General features: G+C 44.0%; 1 protein-coding gene across 1 annotated transcript; it reads left to right on the top strand.

Moving 5' to 3' along the window:
* The first annotated feature begins 211 nt into the window (after window positions 1-211).
* Window positions 212-13,414, top strand: ift43 (intraflagellar transport 43 homolog (Chlamydomonas)). The gene is made up of 9 exons (XM_084569469.1): window positions 212-657; window positions 1,850-1,951; window positions 5,036-5,106; window positions 7,371-7,406; window positions 8,091-8,137; window positions 11,827-11,899; window positions 12,637-12,712; window positions 12,809-12,871; window positions 13,122-13,414. Exons 1-9 carry the CDS (start codon window positions 613-615, stop codon window positions 13,230-13,232), a joined length of 624 nt encoding a protein of 207 aa, XP_084425595.1. The 5' UTR covers window positions 212-612; the 3' UTR covers window positions 13,233-13,414.
* The last annotated feature ends 6,107 nt before the right edge of the window (window positions 13,415-19,521 follow it).

A 19,521-nucleotide genomic window follows, 5' to 3' on the forward strand; every position in this document is an offset into this window, starting at 1 on the left:
ACATTCATTAAGAATACTTGGCTCGTCTGTGGGTGATTTAGTCCATTATTATATACCATGTCAATTTGTGGACAATATCAACATATTCAAAATAACATTTTAGAGGAAAATCAGATGAAGATAGGGGGCCAGGGATATTAAAGGCGCACAGGGGAGCGGAGACAGCTGCTGCATGCTGCTACTGTTCCGCAGTAAAACATGCACAACAATGACATCTAGCGGACAATAAACAGAACTTCAGGTTAAATTTATCACTTTTCAGACTTGCACAGGCCACCACAGTGAAGATATGATGGGGATTAATTAGTTGTGTTTGGAAGAAAAACAAGTTTCCCATTTAATTAAGAAAGCAAAAAAATTATGAAGGCGTGTGAGCTGTAGGATGCAGTGTTTGTTTTTTAACGTCATGTCAGAAACAGTAGGCTCAACATTCATTATAAAAACTTGTGTTTAAGAAATACTTTATCCTTAATCGGTGCTGCGTCGTTTATTTACTTGATTTAGCGGGACAGGCACTTTCCTCCTGATTGGCGTTACCATGGAGAGCGTTGCTACGTGACGCTTGTTGATATCCAGGAAGAAGCTGGCCTATGAATAGCAAGGAGGAGAGAAATGGACGATAACTTTCAGCTCGGAGAGACTCCAGCCGTGAAAAATGTGAGTGACTTGTTTGACGTCGTACATAACACAAGTAAGGTAATAAGGACAGAGCCAAATATAACTTTCAGCGCTGTAAAACGAGCTGAAGACACATTGTAACGGTCCGGCGAGGTTAGCACTAGCTAGTTAGCTATCAAGCTAGTGTTAACCTCAGTGTTACACGTTCAAGTGATAATAATATAGCTGTTTAACCCACCAGTTACTTGCAAACACGCACTATTATGTGTGGCATTTGAGGGACGGCAGAGGGAAGGGTTATCTCTGAATATCAAGCTAACGTTAACGAAGTTTTTAGCAATGCTAACAGAAATTTCCCGACATGCACAGCTCGGTGTTTTGTTTGGTCGTGTTCGCCCACTCTGACCTGATCGGACGTCTGGCATTAAGGTTTCTATACTGTGTTGGAGTGGTATTCTTATGACACGACCGCTTTGAATCGTTATTTTTGTAGTTGATGCAAGTTAAATTATTTTCATAAATCACTGTTTCAAAGCTATTTACAAATACATCCTACTAGTTGTCAGTATTTTAAAACGTGTCGACGTCCCACACCATTACCAAATGACTGCAGACAAATGCATCTCAATGGTTACACCATCTTCTATCTGTTCCTGCCTTGCCAACCATTTCTCTAGACACTGCAGTGTAAAAGATCAGCATCCCTACTCGCTTTATCTCGTTGGCCAAAATGCAAAATGCGTTGTCTTGTTGACCCTACATTGGCACCAGTAAGCAAAGGCAGTAGGTTGTACTCACCACAGAGACAAATTCAAATGTGTGTCTCAGGTTTGAGATATTTGCCACGCTTCACCTAAGTTGTAAGGTCTAGCATGGGCTTCAGAGGAGACACAGTGCTCCTAGTAAAAAAAATGTCTGGAGCCCTGGTCCACTTAAAAATAAGCTCTATCCTATTTTGAAAGTGGGAAAAAAGTCCTTAATGTTAAATTAATTAATTAATAAATACAGCAAAATACATTTGGTGATTACTGCTCTGATCATATAAAGAAAAAATCTGACTAATTGTACGTAATTTGATCATATAGCATACTAATCACCAAATGTGATTGGTATATGCTAACATATTGTATTTTCAGATACCATTTGGTTGCCTAAAAGAGTGTGTTTACCTACGACCTCAAACACCAGTGTCTAACTTTCAAAATTCGTGTTGAAATTACGCACTCTCCAGGTTGTCAAGTCTGGACGAAGAGCTCGCCTTGCAGCGGACCAATCATCATTCGAAGATTCTCGTCATGCAAGGAAGTCCTCCACCTCTGCTTCAGTGGGAGAAGTATGTGATCGTGTGATAACAAACAGTTAGATGCATGTTATTATTACACTTAACAGCAAAGCTTCATGAATATGCATTTTGGTTTTGTCTCATACATGAATTACAGGACGATGATGAGGTAGGTCGCATGAAAAAAGCAGTAACTTGCATGGCTTATGCTAATACTCCAAACGTCAACTTTATACCATTTACTGTCATCTTTTTAAACTTGAGTTGCAGTACTTGTTTGCTTCAGTTCAGCAGGTTGGATTTGATACCCAGGCCTGTTGAGGTCCCCCGCCTCTCAAATTACAGCACGCACAGTTATTTTGATACACTTGGTATAAAGTTTTAACGGAGTGCTTATTTATGCAGGTGACGAGATGATATTTGAGTTGCTGTTTTTCTACTTCAGCAGGTTTTGAAGCATAGACAGTGAGTGTTGTAAAACGTTAAGAGTAGCAGCTCTTCATTTATTGCCTTGTGTGCGTGTTGGATTTAATGTGTTTGCATTATGTGTCTGAAGTGTTACTTCACACAAACCCTACAACCCTTTTAAACTTTAATTGCACCCTTTTTTTGTCTGATTCAGTCCCATGACGCTACCATCAATTTTAATAGATCCTCTCTTTAATCTGGTTAATTTTACATGAATCATTTTAAGTCGAGGCAGAATTGTAAAGTTGTCTCACTGCTCCTTGAAATACATTGTAATCTTTGTAATCTGTCTAAATTTGGACCAAATATAGGACCAAACATACAGAGAAATCCTGTCAGAAGTGACAGTTGAAAATAACTTTGCTTCACTATCGTTGGCATTTATGGAATCAGTCTTCTGGATTGACCGACTGTAAATCAGCCAAACATTCCCAAAGCAAAAACATTCCAGCCATGCTCTTGCTTTAGGGTAATGTTCCCAAATTAGGCCAGCTTCCCTAATATATGAACCAGTATTCTCGCGCCCTCTCTGACCTCCTGTGCATGCAATACATTTTTCCGCAGTGTCGTGCGACTGGGTGTTTTCTATTTTTTCTACAGTCTTCCTTTATCAACTATGTCCTCTTCATCCTAAAATACCCAACTGATTGGTCACATTCCTGACATCCTTTTAAACAAAGACTCATTTGCTTTTATGGGCTCGCTGGGTTTGACCACCACAAGTTCGCTGCCCCAGAGACCGTCAGAGAATCCTAAATTAGAAATCCTGAGGCCTAATTGCCTTAACAGCCGTAACTATTTTACTACGACTGCAAGGTTCATATTTGGTCATGAAGAATCTGAGGCAGAGATTTGTTTTGTTTCTCAGGACACTTATGGTCCTCTCCATTTTTGTTGAGTGAAATAACTGTCAGAGGATGAATTTATAGCACTCAAAGACACTTGACCTTATTATCATGTCTCCCATAAACATTGTTACAAATACCAAACATTAAACATCAGAGGGGTTTCACATCAGTTGAAGGAATGTTGTAATGTTGCTTTGAAAGCCTAACTTGTCATTAATATGAACCCTTTTTGTTCTTATTAAAGAGACAGTTACTAATTACACAAAGTTGAGGGAGCTCGTTTAGGCTCAGCTCTCGCGATTAATGGTAATATACGGCGGAGGAGAGTGGGCTCCCCCTCCCTCTGCCCTGCTTAATGGTGACATTCAGATTTATAAATGGCTTCGGTAAAGGAACCAGCCATGAAAGATTATTTCCTCTTTCATCATAAATGAAAGAAATTCTTCACGAACACTTTGTCCTCTGCAGACCCAATTTAGTAATGAGAAATGTTGTGCCTGTATTATTTTTTTTTTCTCTAATTCATTTGTCTAGTGCCCACCCTTGTGCGCTCCGAGGAATTCATTCATTCAGTTGCCTCAGTGGATCTCAGGGTCCGGCTCTCAGGACCAAGATGCATACTGCGTTTTACTATTTTCAGATTCAAAGAATTAGAGAGAGAGAGAGGGTCATTTTTTTCCTCTGAATCTATTTCAGGGTCAAACATAGTTCCCACACTCTGCGCCATATGTTCTAACGCTACAAATAGACAGTTATAAAAACTAATAAACAAAACAATCCAGCACTTACAGATCTTTTTTTTTTTTTTTTCTTCTTGCACATACCAGACATACAGTTTACTGTGCTGGGCTCTTTGGTAGTTTTAAAACTGGGAACATGATTAGACTGTAATTTTGTTCAAAAGGTAAACATACCTTTATTTTTTTCTTGCCTGCTAGATTAATCCTCTGAGATCTCGATCTTGTAGGAAGCAAGTGAATAAGCGAATATAATAATCCTTTCAACATAACCTGGGGCTGTTTAAACGTGCGTCTTATTAACATATCACTCATTTTTCAACGCCATAAAATTCTGTAGGTGTGATCGGTTTCATCACACTTGTAGCTCCGGGCCTCGGCAAACAAACAAAAGTATCAGCTGAGTGCTTTTCCAGCTGTTCTGAACCCTCAGAGACAGTAGTGATCCTAGGTTCTGGACGGGGGCCCAGGCAAGGACGTACACGTGCTAGCCCTCCCCAGTCCAAACTAGCAAAATTGGATAGATAGAAGATTGCCCCTTGGGGAGATTATGAAGGATTGTTCATGCACTGTAGGGTCTTCATAGGTTAAGAGGGTTTATGGTTGTCATTGCAAAATATACCACCTGGGGGCCCTTTTCTCCCTTTTTTTTTTTTTCCACGTGGCCCCAAAAAAGTTGCTTGGTTTGTCTGTCTTGTCGGTGCGCCGCTGCTCAGAGAGGGTTAATGCTAAGCTTTATGACATGCTTCTTTTGATTTTTCTAGTGTAGGCAATAGGGCCCTCTACTGGAATGTTTACACTTTAATAACTCACAAAGACAGGCCTTTACATGCTTTTTGTTTGTGGATGAAGCACAAAATATGCCCAGTTCACAACTACATCAAATGTGTATTGATGTGACCCATAAGCCCGATAGTTACGGCCAAATTTAAAGCTATATCTTTCCAAAAAGTTTTTGTGCTGTATTTTCCATGAGTAAAGCCTAGTAGCATTTAGAGTTCTTTCCAATAGGATCTGTTTTCTACAGGAGTGAGTCGACATTCAATCAAGCTGTTTTCTATTAAAGTTCTTTGTTCTTCCAGGGTCCTCCTCCTAAACCAGCCCGGCGGCAGGGCGGCTGGGCAGAAGAAAGCTCCGGGTCTGGCTCTGCCAAGTACGTATCTTCCACCTTTCCCCCCCCACTCCTCCAGTGGCAACGCTGAAAGCGAGGCCTGCGAGCTGTGGTCTTGCGTTATGTGTTATTAATGAACTCTCATGCCGTTGAATGAGCTTATTTATCAGTGCATATTTGGCACTCAGGCTGTGAATCAACAAGGTTAGAGGGAGCCTGTCTGAGCAGGCAACTCTCCATTCGTCTTCATCTGTGAGCAAGGCGGTAATTGACATGGTTAATGCATCAGCCACAGGAGGGCACTGTTAGTCAGCTAGCCACTTCATCACAAGGGTTCAAGCCACTTAATCACCCCATACCACCGCAGTCTGCTCTTTACACAGGGAGCACAACATAGAGAATTCATGAAATATTTGGAACAGATGGGAGGTGTTTGCCGAAAGCTTTCGTCTACAAATAACAAATCTCGATATTGTGCACGGCTGACTGAACATGCAATATTTTAATGTAGTGTGGAGCAGTTTGCTCTTCCACCTGCCACTGTGCTTCTTTTCGTCGGTCTCAGTGGAGGTGAGAGCATAGGAGATGCATTGAAGTGAACAGGCTGAGTCAATTGTGCTTATTTGCGTAGTTTACTGCACCGCTAGTGCAAGCAGGAAAAACAGCAAACTCAATAGATCTTTCCTTTCTCACAGAAGGTCAGCGTGTCGCTTCTCCGCTTTTGCGTAACCCTGCTTGATTCCCAGCCTCAAAGTGATTGAAATACAGGAGGTGTAAAAGGGGTTTGCACGTGCATTGATCCTCTCTGAAACAAAGTAAGTAATGGTCCCCCCTGGAACCGGCAAGGACTTTTCCCTTCAATGTCACCCCTCATGCTCAATCACCACCGCCCTCCTCCCACTAATCCCAGCGCAGAAATCCCAGGATTTGTCGATCTATCACTTCTAATTGACACTAAATGATCTGTCAGTTTATTGATGAACCTTTGAAACCAGGTTGTCACAATATATTTTATCCCTAACAACTTTTTCCAGACAGTTTTACCATGTCTATCGCTTTGCCTTACATGAGTCTTAATCAAGGGGTCTGTAATGTGTCTTAAGTGTCGCCACCCCCGCCCCCCAGACAGGACACAGTCCAAGGGCAGGCAGGTAAGCTCCCTCAGCTCCTGTCTGCCTTGACTGGTTGAACTCCAGCACCTTCAGGAATGTTGGTCTGGACTTAGCATGTGGACAAAGCAGAGTAAATGTGATTGGCCAGCTTACTATGTTAAGTTATCATTTTATATTTGAATAATATAATAATCTTAATTAGTACGTGTTCCACTTTTTCTAACACACACACAAAAAAAATGTCTGTGTATTTATTTATTTTTTTTGTGCTGATGAGTTGTTTTTGCCTGAAATTAAATGCTGAAATCACATCACACATTGTATTTGCCCCAAAGGTTTTATAATCTGTACAGCATACGAACATCATCTATCTTTAAACCCATAAACCCAACAAGAAAAAACATCTCACAAAATTGTCCTGTCAAGAATAAGTTAAAAACTGAAGGAAAGACAGACAGAGCCGAGATTCGTTTTATAATAAAATAGAACAATATAGTTTGGGGCTATTCTAACGTGTGTGTTTTTGACACGTACCCTTTAATTTATTATCCAGTGCTGTCTCCACATTAAGACTGATTCATTGTAAACATAACCTCTTGATACTTGTGTTTCAGATAAATACATATTTTATGTTTTATTTTAATGTAAATGTGTTAATCCTGGGGATCTGTTCTCTCTCAGTTTTTGAAGGATCATAGAAATAAAATAACATCAAGGAAAAAACTGTTGCAGCCCTGAACGAATTGTTCCAGTAGGGGGCACTACTCAACCAGGAGAGCTAACAAAAGAATTTTAAACCATTAAAAAAGATAGATACTTGTTATATTGAAACACATTTTAGGCCACGGATTAAAAAAGGCAAAAAAAAACCAAAACGTTTTGTTTTATAGCTGCATTTATATTTAATTTTTTTCCCCCTGTATAACTAAGTGTTGTTTGTATTTTTCTTTAACGATAGATTGTTACGTTTCTTAAAAACGACAGTGTGTGCTAAAAACGTAGTGTTTGTGCGTAGCGTCAAACCCTGTAATTTTAGGGGAAGTCTGAAAATAGTTACATAATCCTGAAGAATACGAGAATAAGAAAACAGCCAGGGACTATCGGGAGGTACTGTTATTTTGAAGGAGAAAAAGAATGTCATCAAATAAGTGCTACTCAGTTTTTCTAAAAGTTGTTCTTTCTGCTGATTCACAGATCTTCAAGAAGACCTGCAACTGAGGACCTGGAAGAGTAAGTCAGACGCCTCATCCTGATTTCATTTTACTTTTCGTGCAGTTGTTCATCGAGTTCAATAACAGTTACATTTTTGTGTGCATGTATAAAAAGGAGCCAGTTTATATGTTTCTTCTCTTTGCAGTAAAGAGGAGATGGTGCTGTTCTTTCAGATTGTCCTTGGTTGCAACTAATCCTTGCCCTCCAAGAACAATCACTTAACATGATTAAAAAAAACAAAAAACAAAACAGCGTGACTGAGTTACCATCACTTTTATTGGTGTTTTGTAGTTTTCTCCTCACCCGCCGTCACATTGTACTGTGACTAGAATAGATAACACCAGGAGGAGAGGAGGGTAGAGGACGTAGCTGTGTATGTTTTACTCATCATCGCAGCAGGAGCTCGGTGCCTGAGTGACTGTGGGGAGACAGAGGCTCATACTGTGCAGAAAAATCCCTTATACTGCGATTCCTGTCTTAGTAATACTTAGAAGTGATAGCACAGCTAGTGTCTCACAGCACCTCTGTCACTGTAGGAAACCGAGCACTTACCCTACCTATCACAAAAACAGAACAAAAACAGGCCCATGATCAAAGCAAACTATAGGAGCCGACTCACGCAGTCCTTATGATGACCTCACCGCCGGGCTCGGTTTTTAAGGCATTAAATAATTTATTCTCTCACACTTCCTGTTTCAACAGCCGACGCCTCCGACCACAAACTCCCCAAGGATCAGATGATGAAGGAGGTAAGAGCACCCTTGCGATCCCCCACTCTGTGTGTCTCCTCACGGGCACAGAGGAGCCCTCCAGTGCCTCCCCCGCCACATTTATCCTCTGAAAGTAGAGCAGATAAGCAGGCAGTCAGATCGTCGCTTTTCACTGATGCTCGAACCACATTTCTCCTTGGATCCAGCGTGGATTCACGTGCCGGCATTCTGCCTTTGACCACTGAGTGTGCGGCATTAAGCACAGCCCCTTTCGGTGAACATGACAAGTGAATATGTTCATTTAATATTGTGAGATCCATGGCTGATGGAGAGTAATGTGGCTGGATTGAGGTTTGTCCACTAACCACCCGGAGCGACACAGTTAGTCACACACACACACACACACACACACACACACACATGCACACACACAGCGGCAGACAGGTGCTGTTGAATACAAATCCAGTGGTAACATTGCCGCTTTGACTGAGTGACCCGAGGCCTCAACTGTGTGCACCACAAACAGTGTGGGGTTGGAGGGCTGGGTATTTCCGCAAGGTACTGCTGAAGATAATTGTTCTATTTTGCAGTGCAAAGTAGCCTGTAGAAGTAGGGTCATGTAGTAAAGATTAGTTTAGCATGTGCTGCTCAGTCAACATAATAAACCGTCTATAGGTTTTGGTGCCTAAGACAATGACATTTTTGAACACAAAACTGTTTTAACATGTTTTAAAAAATCTTTAAAAATGCTCAGCTTCATTTTTGTAAATACAGGACTTTCAGTGAATAATCAGAATAATAATTATTAATAATAAACCATTAGGCACTCATTGTCATCATCATTTTCTCATGCAAATTCTGATATATGTGGAAATTCTGTCACGTTATTATTACAGGGAAAGGCCTGATGTTAATTCGACAATACTGTATTTTACTACCATAATGTATTCTAACTTGTATTTTATTTTCTGTTGCTAGATAAATGAAAAAATGTATAAACTATTCCACAGTATAAATGTCACTAGATTGCAACGATAAATCATATTAAATTGCAGGCATAAACTGCAGGGTTTCAAGTTAAAGTGGCTGTTTTATAATGTGACCCTTTTATATTTTTATATACACAAACACACACTGTTGGCGCGCTGGCTAAAATGGCCAGTTTGAAGAAGAGTCCAGAGGTTTGGCTCTCTTGCAGTTAATGCCGCCGGAAAGATTATTACTCTGTGGAGGGAGACCTCTTAATACAGAGCTGGAGGCAGGGGCATTGGAAATTACAGTGCTGAGGGTTAGTGAGATAGCCCCTGCGATCTTGATTATGTCCCCTACCCTTATCCCTTATGTCCACTGGCTACAAGTACAGAGAGAGACACAGAGAGAGGAGGCTTGCCCGTTCCTCTGCTCCCATCTCCCATCAGTTGCCCCCCGCAGCCTCCCGGTGGTCACTTAAAATAGCACCAGTATCGCAAACACACTCATCTGTTTTGCGTCTCGCTGTCTTTCTCTCAGGTCTTGATGTGTTGACTGTCGCCCCATAAGCTTTTCAAACTGATTCTGTGCCTGGGTAATCATTCGACTGGACCCCTGCAAAGATTATAGGAGGCCGAGTGATGGGGAGAGGTGTCCTGTTCTCCAATGTCGCTGACTGGCAGGTGCCTGCCGGGAGCATGTCTACATTCACAGCAAATTATCCCCTTTTGATATTTACATGCTTCAGCGAGGAAGCCGGACGCGACCGTGTAATAAGGATACGCGTGGCCTGCTTGCTGCCAGACAAAAGCCACCTTGATACATGTCCAGCTGAGCGAAGGAAGTCAGTGTGGGTAATGCGTGCCGCGCTGAGGAGAGGCAGCTCCTCTTGATGGAGCTGCCCTTTGCGTCAGAAGAAAACAGCGGCTTGTTTGCAGCTGCTTTCACGCCCCGCTTGACCTCCAGTAATAGACTGAATTTGAAGCTCATTTAAAAATGTTGTTCCCTTTTTCACTTAATAATAGACTTTGCATATAGACAACATATGCCTCCGTGCTTCACATTGAACTCTCATGAAGTGTGTTAATAGTGCATTACTGGCTGAAATGAAAAAGCGAGTGTGTGGACAGACAGACAACTCAGGAAGCTGTTTGCAGAGCCGGACGGCAAAGCTTTTTGATGTCATTGCACTAAGACCATTAAATTTGATTGGGGGTCCAGGGGGGACGGATTCTGCTGAACGCTGTGCTTTGTAAATGAGAGGACAAAGTGTCACCGGGGCCTCATGAATATGAAATACCCGCGCCCGCATTTATTTGGGTATCAGAAACACAGATGAATCTTGTCAGCGGCTAAACGAGCGTGGCATTTTTAATTTGGTTTAATTAAAAAAGAGAAAGAAATAAGTTATCAGCACAGGGCGAGGTTTTGGTATGTAGCGAAACTTGATGGGTTTAACTTGCGACCACGTTGTTTACAGGATTCTTCACCCATGTGAGAAATATGTTCCGAATCAAAATAGTTTCCCCTCCTTCCATCAAAGATCGATGTTTCTTCAACTTGAGTTTATTTTCAGGGGTTATTTTGAAGGAATGGTGACACAGATGCCAAGATATTTCCTCACATCAGATGCAGACTTCCATCTCCTCACCTCTATTTAGCTCCTCTATTGACTTTCCCCTCGGGGTGCAGTACTGTGGTTAGAGATTACTGACAACCCTCTTCATGCAGTCCTGCTCACTCTTTTTCTCTCACTATCTGTCTGTTCCTCTCTCTCTTGCTTCCCCCCTTTCTCTCTCCGTGTCTCTCTGTTACTGTCAACACTCTAAGAGCTAATAAGGATGTGTGATATGTTGCCCCACAAGAAAATATCATCCTGGAAAGACATCACACCCTAAGCAAGGACACCTGTAAAAATTCTGACAACTCTGTATTGCACACAAATGCACTGTATATTGTTGCATCCTCTTTATCTATAAAGTTATCTTTAGACAATAAATCTGAGCATTGATCAAACCCTAAACCAATTAAGTCTTTTAATACATTTCAACTCTTTATTTATTACTAACTATTAGGCTTATTTCCAACCAATCCATCTCCATCCCTTATTATCCCTCTGTCATCTCCCTGCCCTAATATGTCCATCTGAAAAATGCTGTGAAAGTTTGCCCTGTCCTTCTTGGGAGTGGATCCATCCTCTGTCCTGTTGCGTTTTGCCAATTAAAGTGGGTTCCCACTGTTTGAGCAGCGGGCTGGCGGCTCCTGGCACTGCAGCCCCTGCCAGGCCGCACTGTGACTTCCGACCCCACACAGATGGGCCTGCAAGCAAATACTCTTGCACATGGCTGGATGCCGCCCCAGTCGGAGTGGCAGAGTGGACATGGAGGTCGGCCTACCGGCCACCGCAGGTCCTGGGGGTGGGCGGCACTGACAGGGCCCAAATGCTAAGGTAGCAGGGGGTGCTTTCTGGGGAGCTCCTGGCCAGCGCCCCTCTCACAGCGGGATGAGCTGCCGCCTTGCCTCTTGAATATTCATGGCCGCATGGCTATTGTGACAGGGCAGCTCTTATGAGGATGTAGCTAGCAAGGGAGGGAGGCAAGGAAGTGCCACACGGATATGGTCACACATACACATATTCTCACAGCACATACACTTCTAGCAGCTATTCACAGCAGATTTACTGTATTTAAATTTTTGTATTAGTAGGCAAATTATACTTTTCTTACACTTTTCAAAATCAGATTTTTTTCTGTTTGTAGATATTCCAGTGATTCCAGACCTTGACGAAGTGCAGGAGGAAGATCTCACCATGCAAATTGCAGCTCCACCAAGGTAGTGAACTCTTTAAACTCTTTGTAGTTTGCTCTCATCACTCTCCGTGTGTCCGCCCAGACCCTTGTGTGACAGTTGACCTCCGTTTGCACACATGACACTGGATCAGTAGTCTACTCTGGTGACTGTGATGTTACCTGTCCCCCCACTCGTGCCACCGTGTAGTGTCCCGCTTTATCGGCCCGAAATGGAGAAATAACAGTTGGGTGTGATTTATGCAACTCTGTAACCAGGGTCCTTACTAACCGGGGCCTTTGATTTACAGGGCAGTGAGAGACACGCCGACATGTGTCGAATATGTAGCAAGGCTATGACAGCGGTGGAGGTTATTAGGCTGGGGCTTGCTCTCTGTGCGAGATAATATCCACATTGAACTCATTGCAGGGGCAATGTAGCGTGTAATGTGCAGTAAGTAGGACTGGCATGCACTGCTAGGCCCCGGCCACTTTGAGAGCCCCCCCACTTAATTCCAACCCACAGATAAGCAGCTGGGTTTCAATTTGAAGCGTTTAACACTTGGCAACCATCTCCTGCTCTCTGTGGTCTTTGCTTGAAGTCTTGGAGCTTAATTGTGCACAAACTTCAAACTTACCTTAAGACACTTGCTTTGCATGTAGCATGAAAGCAGTGCTTTTCTCTGTGTCATGTTGTTTTGATTAAAATGCAAGTGTGTCAGCAGTGAATGTATCAGAATCCTGTTTCTCTATTTCTCTTTTGTCTTCCTATCACTTTGTTAGTGTCCAGGTGAACCGGGTAATGACCTACAGAGATCTGGACAATGATCTGAAGTATTACTCTGCCTTCCAAACCTTAGTAAGTCTCCTCTCTTCAAGGTGGATCAGTTAGTTTTGCAACCAGCATCACCTCTGTTTGTGCAAACTAAGTGATTTTTTTGCACACTTTCTTCAGGATGGAGAGATTGACTTGAAGCTCCTCACTAAGGTTTTAGCGCCAGAGCAGGAGGTGAAAGAGGTGAGTGAGTTTTTAGTAAATATAGCTTGCGAGTTCCCAGAGAAGGCCTGTCCAGCTGTTTCTGGAGCACCAGGGGAGGTTGCCACTCTGTCTCCCAGGTAATCAAGATTTATGATGTGTACATTAACACCCTCTGCTCTCCTTCCCCCATTCTCCTCTCTTTGCTCCCTCCGTTCCCCCTGCTCTCTTTCTTGGTTTGTCTCCCCCTGCCTTTCCAATTCTTCTTTTCGCCCTCACTTTTGCTCTGCAGGATGATGTGAACTGGGACTGGGATCATCTGTTTACAGAAATGTCCTCAGAGCTGCTGATGGAATGGGATCAAGGAGAGAGTGAGGAGCTGGCTGCGTTGCCTGTAACATGAGGAGGAGCTTTAAGCGGAGACTTTAAATGGCTCCAGTGGGAATGGTGGGTGGATTTCCATTACACAAAAGGCCCAGCAACTTTGGTTATATTAACTTAAATTACTCTTTGTTATCCAGAATTTGTATTATATAGAGTATGTACAGCATTTCTTACATTTTCTTAATAAATCTTGTGCAGAGATCTGCGCTGTGTTTGTGTTTAGTTCCTGAAATTCCACTCTTAGTTTTTGTTAGTTTTAAGTTAAACAGCCCAGAGGCAAACTCATTTTATTTGAAAACCCCCTCTGAAAATAGCAGTTACGGATAAAAATGTCCTCTCTGTACCGCCAGCACTATCAACAGCCTCATACAAGTCCAAGGTTGATAATCAGCTAAGCTGCAATCCAGTTGATTGTGTTCAAATTAACATTCCTCATTAAAGCCTACAACCTTATTGTTATTGACTGTGCCATTGACTTTATCTTCCAGCTCTTCGATAGGAGCAACCCCTTCTTCACTATTATCTCAAATGCATTGGACAGAGTTCCTATTGACACCTGGGGGATTAGCATACATTATACTTTTTTACTGGATAAAGAGGAATGGATGGAAGTCGGGAACGAGGCAGCTGCTCATATCAGGTGTGTGTTTCTTTAAAGTGAAACAACAAATTCTTCACAACAGTGTGATAACGCTGAATGAAGAGCAAACAGGCCAGGCTCAGGGAAAGGAGGAGAGGTTTCAGTTCTCAGGTTAATGCATATTTGGTAAAGTGAATAAATTACATTGTGTACCATGGCTCTGACATGCGCTGGTCGTATGTATCAGCATTCAGTTTTGTCTTCGGTTCATGTGTGTGAATATAAATGCAGGCCTCCAAAGTGAGGCCAGGTCTATTAGAGAAACAGCTGTAACATTTACAGATTGTGATTAGGTTTATGTCTGAGGTAGAGCGTGGTCTCATGACATTTGGAGATGCACAGCAAAGTCCTCAAGGACACACAGTCTATGCATCTAACAGCTCAATCACTGCCCATCACAAATAGATCTAGACTTTTTTCATTTGGTTGGCCTTGAATCAACTTCATTAAGTGTAATACCTCAGGACGAAGCTGTCACACAGGATATTTGTGCTCAGAATATTTGTGAGTTGTAGAATGTTTGAGCCCGTTGCTCCGATTCAGTGGGAGATCTGTGTTTGTTTCTCTATCAGACATACAAACGCATGCTTTTTTACCGCCTCCACAATTGGCTTATTTAGCCAGACTTAATGAATTCTGCCCATATGCCCTGAGCAGCTGCTATGTTGCCCCTTCCTCCCGCCCCCGCCGAGCTGCGAAGTGCCCATCCATGTAGAGACAACCTCTAGCTGTCTCTCTGGAGAAGGCTAAGCCTGCCACTCCTCTGCTGGCAGCCAGCCGGTGCTGTCTGAGGCGGACTGCGGACGGGCCGAGGACTCAGATTAGGACCCAGTGATCACGGGTTGTGGCCGGCCTCAAATGATTGGCCCAGGCATTGGTGGATCAGAGAGGGGATTAGAGAGAAAAAGAAGGATCCAGAGACGCTGTTTGGCATGTGCTTGCATCCAGCTTCTCAAAGTGACCTCTCTTCTCTGCCTCATCCTGCTGCTCTCTCCTCTTCCTTTATTCTCTCCGTGTATACAGTATACCCTGATGCTGCAGCGACACTAACAATGACCTCTCACTGTCTGGGCGCGTTGCATTCAATCACATCAACAATGTGTACATCATTTCTAGTGAGGAAGGCAATTGTGTTGGTAGAGAGCTTCGCGGTTATGGCGCTAGCTTCCAGATGAACATGGTGTCACTGGGAGGTGAGCCGAGTCGGAGCCCATGTTGATTCTGTGTATATCAGATCAGATGATACAGGCCTCACATGGGGTTTAGGGTATAATTTGTCCTTCCTTGACATTTTTCTATTAAAATAATGGAGCTATTACTGCTGTAAAAATCCGCGGAGCCCCCATGCATTCTTCTGCAATCCGATATTTCATTCAAAATGCTCCAGTAATGACACAATGTTTAAAAAGCGCTGATTTGACAGGCTATGTGCAACACTACTACGGCTCGAAAACTCAAAGAGTTTATGTTGGAAACTAAGTTTTCTCGTGTGAGTCTGCGATGTTTATTTATTTATAAAGCAGCAGTTTGTTACCACTGTAAAACCTTAAGGCCAGCATGGACCAGCTGAGCACAGTCAGTTCTCAAGCCGTCGGGTTTAAATGGGCAATTTATCAGTGTTTTTATTGGGTCCCTCGGTGGAAATGACTTTTCATTTCGCGGCAAAGAAAACAAACACAGGGAAGTAATACAATTTTAATAAAAAACGAACACGGGCCCCATTTATGTAATGTTTCTTCCTGCTTCCCGTCGACAGGCTTGTCTTAATGTATTTTGATATTGGGCGCTAATTGGAAGGATCAAATAGAGATAATGTGCTTCCAGGTCTGCCTAATATGCTGTGGTGTTGACAGAAGTTTATACATCTTATCTGTACTCAATATCTCCCTTCCATATGGCCCAAAAGCAATATGCTGAGGTGTAATTAAAGAAAATGGGGAGATGTAGAGATAGCTGGGGCCCGATGCCGGGGCCCCTCAAACCCAGAGTGAGGGGTGAGGACAGACACGCTAAAGCTCAAGGAATATTAGGCCCAGTTCATTCCACCAGGGGCCGCGTGCCTGTCACAGGTTCCCTGTCAGCGACCTGGCCCGGCGCTGCATCGGTCAGGTGCCACGAACCAGCCACGAGAGGACGATTATCAGTTTGAAAAGGTAAGAACATAAAGACGAGCCCCGCCTTTGAGCCGGGACGGATCATGTTTTACTCATTAATTTCTAACATGAAAATATGCAAGGTCAATTTGAATTCTGATGCTAGAAATAATAAATGCAAATGCGGCCATATTCAAATGGTACCTTTGAAACGAACCTCAAACAGCAGCCGCAGTATTGATTCGCAACAAAGACTCCATGATATTTCAAGTTTAAAGGAGAAATCCTCAACCCACAACTAAGGCGGTCAGATCAATATCATTTTTTGATCAAAAGGGGATTTGCCTTTGAAATTGACAGATTAAACAGATGTTTTATTTTTCATTAGTTACACTGCACCTTTAAAAGCCCGCAGGGGATTGGGAGAGGGGAGGGGGGATTACTCCACAAGAGAGACAATGAAAGTGGTATTTTTTAAGACCTAAAGTTTGACGGACTGAAAAGTATTTTCAGTTATTTGTTCCTCCACTCTTTAGTTAATATTCCATCGCTCCAAGTCCTTTTTTTTTTTGTTTACCCCAGGTGGGCTCGGACATTAAATGGCTGGGGTGGTGGCAGCTCGGAATGCCCCTGGGCATCTTACGGCCGTCATGTTGTCAAAGGACCTGGGAGGGGGAGTGAAAGGGCCCGGGAGATTTTGTTCAAGTATAAACCGCGAGATGTGTGTGGCGGGGGGTGGTGGAAATAAAAGCTTCTGTTCTGTTTGTAGCGGTGAGATTGGCTGAATTCATTATTGCTATTTCCTGCTTTTCCCTCGTTTTTAGTGCAGCTACGGATTGCAAAGCGAGACAAGAGGTTTGAACATGAAATACAGCCAGCCTCCACATTTGTCATGTATTTTATTATTTCCCTTCTTCACCCCTCAGTCCTGTAGGCAAGGTCCTTCATTTTTCACATGACTGGTTTTCTTATCATTGTGGGCCCTCTCCACTGGCCTATGAGTGACTTAAAGGCAATAAAACACAAAACATTCTGTAAAACACGGATGCCTCTCTGGTCGGGAGGCCCTGCAATGCCTCTCTGGGAAATTATGATAATAACTCAGTGGCGGTTGGAGTGGCCAGGTTGCAGTGAGGGGGCTGGGGTGAATGGGGAAAGGTTCACCAGGGTCCTCTGTGCAGGGAGAGGTCAAGGTGGCCTGTTGGGCCTCACCACCCCACCTCCTCCTTCCACCCCCCCGTCATAAACTCTTTCCATCATGCAGGTTGCCGGTTGCAGCCAGGTATACAGCAGAACCTCTTTGTCTTGTAGCTGCTGGCGATAAAGCAGTGGCTGATGGGAGAGTGGTTGTGTTGGCCCCCTGGCAGTGGCGAGGTCAGCTGAGGAGCTTATCATGGCCAGCAGAGGAAAACGCCTGAGTCGACACAACTCTGCAGTTTGCCCTCTGAGGGTCAGCTTCGCTATGAACTTGGTGCTTTGTAATTTTGTTCCTTCGGAAGGGGAGACAGGAGGCAGCAAGAGCAACATTTATTAGTCCCGTTATTGTTGAATTGTGTCCGGTTGTGATTTCTGGGGTCTGGATTTGTTCCTGGGCGGAGGGAGGGGCTGGATGTGCTCCCACAACACCTCTCAAGTGTGTGAATGAGAAGGAGCGAGGACAGGAAGAGAGCGCGGGCTCCACCACTGAGGTGCTGACAGAGGGGATAGAGGGGCTGAGATTGCACCTGTTCCGGCCCAGCACCCTCCCAGCAGGGCCTCGTCAGAGTCTCAGCCTTCTCCTGGCATCTGTGATGGGGGCCGGGGCCAGTCCCACCTCCAGCGTTCGCTCCACCTCTTCTTTTGCTCGCGGAGGAGAGACGAGAAACGCTGGAGGCTCCATCTGCCGAGGGCTCGCCGCGGTCTCTCCGGCCCGCCTGGGGAAGGGGGTTGCTGGGCATCCGCGACTCTGCCACGGGGGTCTCACAGTGGTAGACCACAGCGCGGCACATCACACGTCACACGCCAGCTGGCCAGGCTTTTCTCCCCTGTAAACAGAGACTAATGACCACTCAACACACACACCAAACACCTATCCCTTGGTAGAATGGAGGAGGGGGAAGACAATGTAGGTGAAAAGGACTGCTTTGGGTAGAAGAAAATCTACAACCTGAGGTTACTTCGCAGGATCTGCTGCCGCTGCTGCAGGAGAAGCTATTTGAACTTTATGGAGGGAGCTCATAGCACAGTGGGACATTGCTTAAGCTACTCTCAGACTGAGTCCACTACATCACAGTCTGCTGGTTTCCTGCATGCATGCAACATCACAGGCCTCCCAGTGCTCTGCAAGTCTGCCGGCTCCGGCTCGTCCGCCCGCTGAGTCTGTAAAGCTCTCCTGTTGGATCTCTGTCCTGAGCAACTGCGAGGAAGGAATTCTGCACTATTTAAATAAAACAAGCCTTTTTTTTTTGGAGGAGTTGTTTCTAGGGCCTTTACAACTGTTACAAATTGTTTTCCTGCAAGAGAGTTTTACTCAAAAAGCTCAAAATGTAGCGAGATAATAAACACTATCCTCATATAGGATACAGGTATGTCAGAGCGGCCTTGGGATTTGCGTCTCCAGACTGAAGGACATTAGCGACTGCATGTTTCCTGTCCCGTCTCGTCACGTTCTCCTTGTCCGCGTTTCCAAAGCTAATTTTTCTCTAGAATTCCCCTCATCCAATTATTTTTAGCATCCCCCGAACAGGTAATTTCATATATGTCCCGATTTGTCCGGATGTCCCCAACACATGCTTTCATGGATATAATCATATATAGGAATATAAATAAGTATCTCTAATGCAGGGTGGGAGTGATATGACATTGAGTGTTATTCCCTAGTTTGGCAGGGAGAGGCAGGGAGGTCAGTCAGCTACACTGAGCCACTGGCAGACCAGGCCCCGCTGGTCCACTGGACTGACTTGGCTTCATCTACAAACTCGCAATAAATATCTGGCCATCATTTATTTTAATTCACTCCTTTCTTGCTCAGATGGAATGGATTCTTAACCTTGTAGGACAAGGACACCCGCATGCTGCCTGCCTTGCCTTAGCTGCTAAATTATTCTTCATTCTTCAGGGGGAATAAAAAAAAAAAAGGAGTCCGGCGTTGCTCAAACTGTCAGCTCCAATGAAAAGCACGCCTGAAAACGTTGTCACTGAACCCCTGGACAAGGAAAAAGAAGGGGAGTGGGCAGTAAAAGACAGAGTGAGAGAAGTGGGGGAGAGAGAAAGGGGGAGTGGAGGTTGGGTGAGGAAGGGGGGGGGAGTCAGCAGCCTCCAGAGTGATTTATTTGCCAAATCAGGACACAATGAGTCGATTATGAGTCCTCTAATAAGAGAGAGTGTTTGGGGACCCACTAATTGGGCATGATTGAGTTGCAGTCTGGGAGCCGGGCGAAAAGGGAACCTGGTCGGCGGCTGTCATGCAATCATCAGCTAATCAGAGCTTTGAAATTAAAACTGCGTGTTTAGGGTAGAGGACGGGATAATGGCAGGGACCTGCCTGAGCTCTGAGGCTGCCCGAGGAGGCTGTCACAGTGCGTGTGCGTGTTTGT

This window comes from Chelon labrosus, assembly GCF_963514085.1.
Source record: "Chelon labrosus genome assembly, chromosome: 20".
In the NCBI taxonomy this organism is placed as follows: Eukaryota; Metazoa; Chordata; class Actinopteri; order Mugiliformes; family Mugilidae; genus Chelon; species Chelon labrosus.

Bases quoted from the DNA above. Each gene is read 5' to 3' on its own strand.
- ift43 (XM_084569469.1), top strand. From the start codon at position 613: ATGGACGATAACTTTCAGCTCGGAGAGACTCCAGCCGTGAAAAAT. The intron at 1,952-5,035 runs GTATGTGATCGT...TTGTTCTTCCAG, and splicing joins CCTCTGCTTCAGTGGGAGAA to GGTCCTCCTCCTAAACCAGC. The intron at 7,407-8,090 runs GTAAGTCAGACG...CTGTTTCAACAG, and splicing joins GCAACTGAGGACCTGGAAGA to CCGACGCCTCCGACCACAAA.